The 11,821-nt window shown below is 39.2% G+C and overlaps 2 protein-coding genes across 2 annotated transcripts; both read left to right on the top strand.

Annotated features, from left to right (window-relative positions):
• The first annotated feature begins 1,862 nt into the window (after positions 1-1,862).
• On the top strand, positions 1,863-2,987 carry LOC137743658 (zinc finger protein ZAT10-like). The gene has a single exon (XM_068483592.1). It carries the CDS (start codon positions 1,948-1,950, stop codon positions 2,791-2,793), a length of 846 nt encoding a protein of 281 aa, XP_068339693.1. The 5' UTR covers positions 1,863-1,947; the 3' UTR covers positions 2,794-2,987.
• Positions 2,988-10,230: 7,243 nt separating this feature from the next.
• LOC137747956 (LOB domain-containing protein 37-like) lies at positions 10,231-11,269 on the top strand. Its single transcript, XM_068488078.1, has 2 exons — positions 10,231-10,508; positions 10,614-11,269. The coding sequence occupies exons 1-2, from the start codon at positions 10,325-10,327 to the stop codon at positions 11,108-11,110; spliced, it is 681 nt and encodes a 226-aa protein (XP_068344179.1). The 5' UTR covers positions 10,231-10,324; the 3' UTR covers positions 11,111-11,269.
• The last annotated feature ends 552 nt before the right edge of the window (positions 11,270-11,821 follow it).

The following is an 11,821-nucleotide window of genomic DNA, read 5'->3' on the forward strand; positions in this document are numbered from 1 at the left end:
ATCTTAACAACGTATACGTAACACGTTAGCATTTTTTTTTTTTTTTTAAGGGAATGTTAAAGGGATGTAGTTAAAAAGAGTCGATTTATGAACTTACCGTCACCTCATATTTATTTGGGTAAAGTAAGAGAAATTACATCGTATGATCATGCCACGCTATCTAGTCATCCTTACTTTTAAGATCATAAAAAAACTTACAACCTATGCTTATTTCATGTATTCAGGCACCCTTCGCTCATTTATGATCCATCTTGATGAGTCTTGACCATACAACTACGTGATACAAGCGTCCAAATCAAGAAACCTCTCGTAAAGTGAACCAAAATAATGTGGTAGTAGTACAACATTTTAAGCAAATTTAGATAGCATTTATCCTTACGTTTAGCAGTTAACAAAATTTCATTTGTGTGATTGTGGAATGCTCATTAGGTCATTGAGAAATTTAATGCTAACATGATGAGATACCAATCAAAGTTTTTATGGCATTTGTGATAGGAAGGAATTATGCTTCACAAATTACAGGCTAATTAAAGTAACGTGATATAAGATTTTCTATGGTAATCAGATTCCAAAGCCCAATTAAAGACAAAGATTTCCCCAACCTTTGCAAATGGCGTGCCTAAAATTAGGCTTTGCACAAAAGACCCCACCCCCACAGTCTCTGTGCACCACTAGTTAAGCACAGTTAAACCTCCACCACACTAACGAAACACCACATGTGATTAGGCCCTTAGTCACCCCCTAACTAAGCAATGACGGTGGTGTTTTGATTGAGATTTTAAGATGCCAACTTCCAACCGGATAAACTCTCCGAAATTATCTAGTAATACAGTGTGTGAAGGGATCGAAAGCACCAGGGAAAAGTCGCTGTGCTTCCTTGAATGTGGGGATCAATACGACGTCGGCTTCTTCTGATTGGAAATTGGAAATTGGAAATTAGATTAGACTGACCGCATTTTGTTTATTTTTAATTTTAAAGTGCATTGATATTTTTACACTTAGAGGAGGTGGAGTTCGGCTAAACCACACAATGGGCAATCTAATTTGGTATCGAATTCACCATTCACGATATTCGAACCTAAAACCTCTCACTTTCAAATGAAGAGGAATATCATCAGACCCGTAGTACTGACCGCGTTTATTATCTTTTCCAATCTTATAACAGATTTTAAAATATCCAAACCTATATGATGGAAATTAAATTGTGTATAAAATTACATGCATAGTATTATGATCTGCTGACCTAAATTATATTTTTTTATCTGTAAATTTTATAAATTAAATTATGTACACTATAATCCAAGCAACTTAATGTGCAAAACTAAGACGAACAAAACCCGCAACAACATACTTAAATCTCTCAAAATACTATATGTAATCGTAGTAACACATGATAATTAGTACAACAGAAACCCTAAAACCACACGGAAAACCGGACCGCGTTTGTTTAGAAATTAGAAGATTTAGAAAGTGTCCGCCCTCTCCAGACCCTTGACTTTGAAACCGTCTTTGGTGTTTGAGCCCCAAGTCTTTTCTTTTTTTGGTGAAAGAGCCCCAAGTCTTTTGTAGTTAAAAAGTTAACCAAAAAAAAAAACTGTCCAGTGTGGGCCCACGCACCCAGAGGGTACCACTTGAACTGTTTGACCGACTTCAGTCCTCCTTGGCCACCAAGAAAACTCAACTCAACCTCCCCCCACCCAAATCTGAACGTGGTAAAGTTCCTCAAGTCTCTCTCTAATTTTCCGGGAAAAAAAAATGGGACATATGATATTTATTTAAATACGGACACTTGGTGTCACGCAACTTCCTCTTCCCCTCTCTCCCCCGTCCCTTTATATAGCCCCCCACCCCTACTTCCCACTCTCACTTCCAACTCTCAACTCTTTCAGCTCTCATTTCTCTCGCTCCTCCCATTCTCTCTCTAAAGTTTTTATCAGCAATCATCAGATGGCTCTGCAAGCTCTCAACTCGCCAACAGCCGCCGGACCCTCTCCTTTCCCATTTGAGAACGAGGCCTCCAGCCTCGGCTATGCCGAGCCGTGGACCAAACGCAAGCGTTCCAAGCGTCCACGCCTCGACACCCCTCACTCCGAGGAGGAGTATCTTGCCATCTGCCTCATCATGCTTGCCCGCGGAAACAGAGGTGGAGACCTCGCCTCTACTACCGCCACCGCCGCCACAGACACTAAAGAAACAAACTCCGCCGCCTCACACCAGATCATCACTCAATCCCCTTCTATGGAGCCCTCCACGTCAGCAGCGCCGCCGGTTAAGCTGAGCTACAAGTGCTCTGTTTGCGACAAGGTCTTCTCTTCTTACCAGGCGCTCGGAGGCCACAAGGCCAGCCACCGGAAAGGCTCTGCAGCCGGATCGGCCATCGAAGGCCCGTCCACGTCATCAACCACAACAACCTCTGCCGCCGCCGCCACTGCCACAGCTTCCGGTAGGTCCCACGAGTGCTCCATCTGCCACAAGTCTTTCCCCACCGGTCAAGCCTTGGGCGGCCACAAGCGCTGCCACTACGATGGCGGCGCCGCCGGATCCACAGCCACCACCACCGCTACCACGAGCGTTATAACTTCCTCTGAGGGAGTCGGGTCAACTTCTCACGCGGTCAGCCACGGCCACCCGCGAGAGACGTTTGACCTGAACCTGCCGGCGTTGCCCGAGTTCTCCCGCGACTTCTTCGTCTCCGGCGAGGACGAAGTGGAGAGCCCCCACCCGACGAAGAAGCCCAGGCTTCTACTGATGATGAAGCCCAAAATCGAGATTTCACAGGACCAACAAAATTAGGACGACGATTCCGGTCGACTCTGCGAATCAGCTTCTGTAGACATTAAATTAGGAATTAAATATTGGAATTAATATCCGGCGTGTAATTTCAGTTTTTTCTTTGATTTGTTTTACGGGTTTGGATTATTTTGTTATTGTATAAACATGCTGTTGAAGTAATTGGAATATTCAATTAATTCTTTTTCCAAAATTAATCAGCGATGCACATATGTTATTTAATTTATTAATTTTATGGCGTGTTATTTACGTTGTTGGATGAGTGGCGCAACCGAGTCAAAACCGGGTCGGCGTGAGTTGTGGGTGGTGGCGGAAAGGTAGAGTAGGGCGCTTGCGCTTGTGCATGTTGGTTTTGTATTTGAAGAGAAATGGCTGAGTGCGTGTTTTTGTGACGGTTTTCAAATGTGAAATATTCTGCACACATCTCACACTCTCTCGTAGTGCTCACTATCCAGCTACAGCACATGAGGTTCACGCACAAATGCACGTGCACGTCGGTTATTTATCGTTTTCTTCCAGAACAAGTTAAGGATTGCCTTATGAGTTTATGACATTCTTCCGATTTGATTTGTGTCGATTCACCCCTCAACTTAAACACTTGCTGATTTACTCTCATTACCAAATTTACTTTATTTTTGCCATTTCTTTTTTATTACCAATGCTTTTAGAGTGGATGAAATTAATTCTCAATTCGTAAGAAGATCTGCCGAATTTTGAGCTAGGGGCATGTTTTGACATATTAAATGACTCAAAATAAAATAGAACGTTCATGAGCAAATTCGAAAAAAGGTACAATATCGATCGACATTTACCAAAAAGATTTCTTTTCTTCAATGTTTTATCTAAAAGTGACTCGAACATGAGACTGAACCGTTTCATTTTTCTAATTGATAGGTATGTTAAGGTGGCGAGTGGCGAGTGGAGACTGAGGGGGAAGAGATCAACAAAGGAAAAAACTGTGGGTTGGATAAGAAGAAGGATAGAAGTTGGGGGCTTCGGATGTGGTGTTCCCGTGTGGAACTCGTGGAATAGATTTGGATGCCAGGTGGATCTTAGGACCTTACCCAGAGAAGCTTCTCTGCTTATTATATTTTTTTTCTCCCAATTTTTCAGATAATATAGAGTGACCAGTTACGGTAAAAGTCAGCAAAAATGCCACGAACCACCGCCATACCTACAGACCTTTGAGGCCGTTTAACATGTGTTAAAAATAATAAATCAACGTTGTTTTCTTTTTTTTTTGGTAATTAAAAAAAATATTTATAAATGGTAGAATGTTTCTTGTTGCAAGTGCAAATAGCAAGTGACCAAGTTGGCCACATTCATCTCTATATATTATTTATTTATTTATTTATTATGTGTATTTAGTTAGTTCCCAACTTCCCCTCTGCTGTGGCGCGATGTGGCCGCCTTATATTTACGGGTATGCCTTTGCCTAGATGCAACCAGGGCGCATCTGACTTTTTCTACGTTCAAGGCTACCAAAAGTCCTAATCCATTTGTCAACGAGTTGCCATTTCCTTGCCATGAGATATGCTTTTACATTAATATAAAAAAACATGCACATTGGTTTACAGTTAAGCGATACGTTGCTTCAATATGTAAACTAAATACAGTGAATGCATAAAAAAAGTGCAAGTTATAACTGTTTGACAGGGGTTGCATTTGTAGAGCGGTAATCTTTTATTGTCGATGAGTAGGATACGTTCCAATTCAACCATTGCTAGAGGAATGGCGCATTACGTTTTCTCAAATTCTCTCTTCCCGAAAGGGGGGAAGCATGTACAATGAATGTATCTAGATAAAGTACCGCTTGCGTAGAGCACTGGCCAAATTAAGCCAAAACTTTTTCAACCCGACTTAAATTATAGGTTACTTGAGGAACTGACCAAGGCAGATAACCGTAGCCTTGAATTGAACATGTTCTCTGCTCAACTAGGGGAAGGACCGGAAGGTGAAGAATCAAGAGTATGGGTTACATACGACAAGTAGCATTTGCGTGTAGGAGAAGAACGTATATTTAAGGAATAATGTTGTAATTATATATAATAACGTATGGCATATGCCAGTATTAAGGAATAATATACGAAGCTCCCGGTCAACTTGCTAGTCGTTAGTGAGTGTATAAAATACTACAACCGGTGGAATAAACTGTAAACCGCGTGGGATGGCAATCTTGCCAAGAGTCCACTCCCAAAGTCTTGTCAATGGCTTAGAACCGAGGGCAACTGTACACATTTGTATATCTTCCTTTTCACACTATAAATTATGCCCGGAAAGCGGTCCGATCTGATTTAGTTTACGTCTCAAACCACGACCGAACTAATATTAACACCGGCGTTTAGTTTCTTTTCCGATTTGGCCTAAAACTACAATTGTCTCGAGTAAAAGCCAAAACTTACTGTTTGGACTGTTTTAATTTGGTCGGTTTGACATCACAGGGTTTTTGGTCCACGCCGGCTCAGTTGGCACTAAAATACATATTTGGTAAGTTTTCTAACTTGTGATAGCGGGGACTGCACCGAATTATATAAAATAAAATAAAAAAGGTTAAACACTGATCTATCAACATACTCAGCAGAGGCCCCACTCCACTTGTAAAAAGCCCCAAACTCGTGTGGGTGTGATCTCTTGGTCATGCGGTGTAGAGTTCAACATCAAGAGAACATGGCCACTTCATCACGCGAGAGGGGGGGTGAATTAATAAACCGGTAGCTAACTAGTGAGCTAATTGCTAGCCCAATGATTTATTAGTTGGTCGGCTAACCTACTCGGCAACTACAGCTTCGTAGACCCCCTTTTGATGCTCTTCAATCGCAAATGGGCTTAGGATATTTAACATTGCAATTACTAGCCTACCTAATCAATAATGCTTTCAACCGTGGTGGCTGTGGAGTGGAGCTCACTAATTGTCAATGTTTCATAAACTCCAATAGTACGTATAACATACTTTTAAAATAAGACGTTACACACGACGATAAGTTGAAAAATTAATAATACTTAGTTTGTCTTTTTGAAAATAGGCATTTTTACATACCGATCAATCACAGTTTTACACGTAAAAATGAAAGAAGTCAAACAATGTATACGGTGTTGAATGTAAGTCCCATCCCATACGAGAAAATAAAAATAAGTATACAAGTCTATGTTTCCATTTCTACTACAACTAAAAACTTTTGTAATAAAATTCAATATCTAGTAATATGCGTTTAAGTCAGAACAATATAAGTGTAATCAGGAGTGGGTCAATGCCCCTATCTAAATATTTGACACACTACACTATATACTGCCCTCCCATTATTGTGAATCGAATTTTAAAAAAAAAATTCTTAAATATAAATACGGTATCGTTAAACTAACTGGTCATACATGTCAAAAGTCAGTATTTTGGTTTGGCCGCTTGATGGCTTTGATTTTTATCTTCAATACGTATTCAGATCTGGGCCGATGACCTAATTTATGACGTGTCATGGTATTAGATTCATGGGTCGTGCATGTTTATGGCAATTAAAAATCTTCTTGTTGTGATGAGGTGCTGGGTCAAATTTAGGAAAGAAAATTAGCGCAGTTCCTCCACCTAAACATGTATGTTCAAATCGCCACACAATCCATTCTTCCAAGAAGCTTCTTCGGGTCAAGTTCATTGTATTGTTTGATGACTGTAAGGGTAAACTTTTGATGTTGGACTGCGTTCTTGTTTGGTAGGCCGACCACAGCAGTATCCCAACACCATTGTATGCGGAAGTAGATATATCGTTACATTGAAAAACTATTATGTATCGTCGAAATAATTATCTCTGATACATAGTCATACGATGTTAGAGATAGAGATATGAAAAGTCCCACATGTGATAAAGAAACGCAACTGTTTTCTCAGCTAGACCAAATATACAATCATGATGACGGTATTTTAATCTAATAATACTATCTATATAAAAAAATTAGAACACATAATATTACATTATTAATTTAAGATATTTTCACAAACTCCGTACCCTATATTACGTAACCTCTCTCCCGAGCAGGACCACTTACGGAAGTGGGTTGTCACCATTTCAGCAGAGGTGGGAAAGTTCCATTGTTGCCCACATTGGATTTTTCATCTGTGAGATGACACATGGCTTCTGTATCCACCACCAAAAACGCTTGCCCACTTCTCAATTACCTCCAACAATTGAAATCCATATTTTCAATTTTTATCTTACTTTATTCTCTCTTTGGGCTGACGTGGATTTTACCATGCAAGACTAATTTTAAGCATATCCGATGTGATTTAGTTTGAATTTTGAAATTCAAACTCATTTAACGATTATAAATAAGATAGTAAATATGCACCATACAAAATAGTGGTGAACAAAAATGCTCAATCGCTGATAAGGTGAGTTTTGGGGGCACTTGATTTCTTCGCTCGAGCTATAAATTTAGAGAGTTTTAACAAAAAGCTCATGGTACTGTTCACTTTGACAAAAAATCATATTTTTACACTAAAAAGTCAATCATGATACTATTCATTTTACCATTTATTTTATCTTTATTAAAACTCAAAGTTTTCAAACCTTTTTTATTAATTTTCTTATAAATTTATTGCCGCGTGGTTTTCTTTGGGAATAGCTTTTTATGGAGGCCATTATTGTACCATATATAGCTTGACGTTTGTTAAAACTTTAAAGTGCTTTAAATTTTGGTAGATACAAGAAGATGCTTATAAAGAGATTTTTCAGTGTAACAGTCACACGAGATGATATATCATGTGTCATTACATAAATATTAAATAGTGGGATATGTGTGTCAAAAAGTTGATAACTTAAAAAATATAATTTTCCACTACTTACATAAAAACACGTGGATGTACCACCCGCATTCCCGTCACAATTAAAATTTTCTCGATGCTTATATGTGTCTTTAGTTTTCGTTTCTTGTTTATGATCATGAAACTTTTCAAACACAGTGCTTTTTTAAGATGCAATTTTTGTTTGTGATATTCATGTTGAGTTTTACATGAAATTTTTGTTTGGCCATTTGAGGGATGAGCTTAGCCTCATAATGGACTATCAAATAATGTGATTCAAATTCGTCTTTGGTGCGAATCAAATCTAAGATCTCTCATTTACAAGTGAAGATGAATATCACTAGACTGTAGTACTAAATAGTTTGTTTGGTCAATTTTATACTATTACTAAAACATCTTTTTTCAAGTATTATTAGGATTATGATTTTTATTCAAAGACAAAAACCCAGGATTATGATTGTCTAGCCCAATCCAACCCAACAGTTGGATTGGACCGCTGGTCAACTTATTTCACACATCTTAGACAAGTCAAATGGACCGACCCATTTGATTGAGATTGATCAAAGAAGTTATAAGCCCAGCCCTTTGATATTTTAGGGGTGGTCCGGGTGGATCATGGTCTATGCAGCTAAAACCCTGCAAGGCCCTGCAGGTATATTTCCGGCTAACCGATGATTTCATACGTGCTTCCTTGTTGGGGCAAAAAAAATTCGTGTCTTCTAATCTTCGAACAAGTAATCTTGCAATCACGTCCAGAAACTATGGACATAATTTTTGCTTGCCAACAATGAGGGAATGAAAGAGTATTTGCAAAAACACTATGACATTTGAGTTAGTGATTGTTTGAGATGATTGTAATAGTATTTAGAATAATCTCGTACCTTTTTTTTTTTTTTTCTCTCTCTCTCTCTCTCTCTCTCTCTCTCTCTCTCTCTCTCTCTCTCTCTCTCTCTCTCTCTCTCTCTCTAGGTTAGTCAACTGACCTTCAAAAGGCATTGAAGTTTTACATCATGTCATGTGACCAAAATGAATAAAAAAACTAAATAAAAGATTTCAAAATTTTTACATCAGAAAAAAATTGATTAATTATAAAAGTTCAGAAGTAATTGGCTAAACTAAAGTTCATAAGACCAACTTTAATGGTGGGCTAAAAGCCAAATTACCCCCCAAATTTTCCCCCCAAACCCACTCCAACCCAAGGGGAAATTTTGGGCTAAATGCTAAACCAATGCCAAATTCCCCCCAAAATTTAGCCCAGAAATCGGAGTGGACTCCACTCAATATTTATCAGAATTTAAATTTTTTTAGATTAAAATGTTCATAAAATTAATTTACGATAGTCTACATATTTATTTAAAAAAAAATTTTAATTTAACAAAAAAAAAGCCTAAATTCATTCTTTAATAATCCCCGGCTAAAATTTTAGGCTAGAATGGTTGAAGCAGAAAAGCTGTTTCTGGGCTAAAAACTAAATTTTCCAGGAAAAAAAATTTGGCTTTTAGCCCAACCATTGGAGATGGTCTAAAAGAAATTATCAACTCTTACAAATTAAGAGGAGAAATCAACGAGTACATTCATAAGTAAATTACCAATTAAATTTATTTTTATAAATAAATTAGTCACGAGGCAAAAATTGAGGGAGTAAAATATAGGAGAGTGAGTCATTGACAGTCCACTCATTGGAACTCGGAGTTCGTCTCTCTCTCTCTCTCTCTCTCTCTGCCTTCAAAGCTGCGCCGAGTCGGCAGTTCGGCACTCATCCCAACACTTGACGAACAACCTCAACAAGAATTAAAAAGCGAGTGCAATGCTAATCCAACGGCTCACGCCCTCTCAAACGCCCGGATCCAACGGTCAGAGCGTTACATATTGTCGCGGAAACACGGAGCCGCTCTGTCTCGCCCGGAGTTTGGAAAATATTCCCTCGACAAGACCCTTGTGGGCCCCCGGCCCCAAGTACACCGTCATAAACCACATACAAACTGTTAGTAATGAGTTCACACGAAAACAACTTATCAGTTTGCTATTATGCAACGTTGTAGTTAAATAATATAAAATGAATTTACACATAACATACTTTAATAGATTAGGATGTCAAGTGTCGGAGAAATCCTCTTTTTGTACACATATTTTATTCTTTTGTATTTTCGATTACCAAGGAAATGAGGTGAACTTAACTTCACAATTAGCTACCAATAAAGTGGTTAAAATTCATCTTTAACGAGAATCGAACTTAAAACCTATAATTTACGAGTAAAGAAGAATGCTAAATCGTATTACTAAGTAATTATTCTAATTCTTTGTTTAAAACACAATATATACTAAAAAGTAAGAAATAGATTAAACCTGAACAAAGATAATAATTTATATCCAACTTGTTACATAGAAAATAAAATAAAATCAGATACTACCTTTTATTTCACTTTCCTTTTCTATTTATTCAGTTCAAAGATGGAGCAAGTATTGGATAAAAACTTGGAAAAAAAGTGTATGCGGATAACATTTCCTGAACTCCGAAACTCGACCACAGTTTCCTCTCTCTCTCTCTGGTCCCTTGTTTCTGCTTCTCTAAATACCAAAACCAAGCTTCAAGTCTCACACTCTCGCTTTCTCCCCTCAACAAACCAAACAACTTTGAACTGAGAAGAGAGAGAGAGAGAGAGAGAGAGACAGAGACACAAGGATTTGATCACTAACCTTTGATTTAATCAAAATTTTGGAGGGGAGGCTTATCGGACAGTGGAGATGAGCTGCAACGGGTGCCGAGTACTCCGGAAGGGATGCAGCGCGACATGCGTACTCAGGCCGTGCCTGCACTGGATCGACTCTCCCCAAGCCCAAGGCAACGCCACCCTGTTCCTCGCCAAGTTCTTCGGCCGCAGCGATCTCCTCTCCTTCGTCTCCACCGTACCGGAAACCCAACGCCCCGGTAAACAAAAAATAAAAATAATCAATAAATTACACAATATTTTCGTAATTTTACACGATTAATTTCAACATGAATTAATCCTTATCCTTCCTTTTTCTCGATCAGCTCTGTTTCAGTCTCTGCTGTTCGAAGCGTGTGGCCGCACGGTGAACCCGGTGAACGGAGCGGTGGGGCTTCTGTCGAGCGGGAACTGGCAAGTGTGCCAGTCGGCCGTCGAGACGGTACTCTCCGGAGGCGTTTTGAGGCCGTTACCAGCGTTTACTGCGCCGAGCCTCGACGAGTCTTCGGACACGTTCAGCAGAGGCACATGCACCCCACAAAACCGCTGCTATCAGTCCGTACCGTCAGTGTCGGCGTACTATGGTGCGGGGCCAATCCAACCGTTCGAGGTGGCGGGGTTCTCTCTGAAGCCGAATCTCGCGGCGGGAGAGAGAGGAAGAGGGAGGGGAATGAGGAGCTACATAAGTGCCGCGATGGATCAGCGGCTGAGAGATACGGTGTCGTTTGATTCGGAAGAGTCGGCAATGACTACGACAACGACGAGGAGCTTTAAAAGCGGCGGCGATCTGAAGGATTGCAAGCTTCTGAACCTTTTCGTTTAAGATAATCTAAGAGAGAGAGAGAGATTTTGTTTAACTAATGAAGAATTAGTAGTAATTAGAAGTGATCAGTGAATAATGTACTCTGAGAGGAAATATGATAATCGGAGCCTATCAGTTTTGCGTTGGATATTCCGGTGAAGTTATTTCTTCTTATTTTTCTAATTTAATTTTCAGTTATTTCAATTATTTGTCTTATATTTTCGGGGTAAAGAGTTTTTGGGATGTTTTTGGGATGTGCTATTTATACATCATTTTTTATTTTTCACATCTTTTATTAATTTATATATTTTAATTTTCTTTAATAAATTCAATTCAACTGTCTCAAATTAAGAGAGTATGTATGATATAAAAAATTGATTTGGATCCTCTCCTAAGCCCAAGGAGAGAATCCTCCTATCCAAGACACGTAGGTCGTTGGATTTTCATCCAACGAATATAATTATTATAATTTTAAAAAGATATCTTGTTTGTAGCTGTTGAATAAAAATTCAACGACCCACGTGTCTTGATCAGGAGGATCCTCTCCTTAGGCTCAGGAGAGGATCCAAATCTGTAAAAAATGATATGTGAATAGGACACCTCTCTAATGGTAATGGTGGCGTGTCGTGATTGCCGTCTGGCGACGCAGGTTTCCATGGGATTGTCCTGGGCCTGGCCGTACATCTTCACCTTTGGAGCATGTGAGAATTACACAACCCCTGGCATTAGAAA

Source organism: Pyrus communis, chromosome 1 (genome assembly GCF_963583255.1).
Source record: "Pyrus communis chromosome 1, drPyrComm1.1, whole genome shotgun sequence".
Lineage (NCBI taxonomy): Eukaryota > Viridiplantae > Streptophyta > Magnoliopsida > Rosales > Rosaceae > Pyrus > Pyrus communis.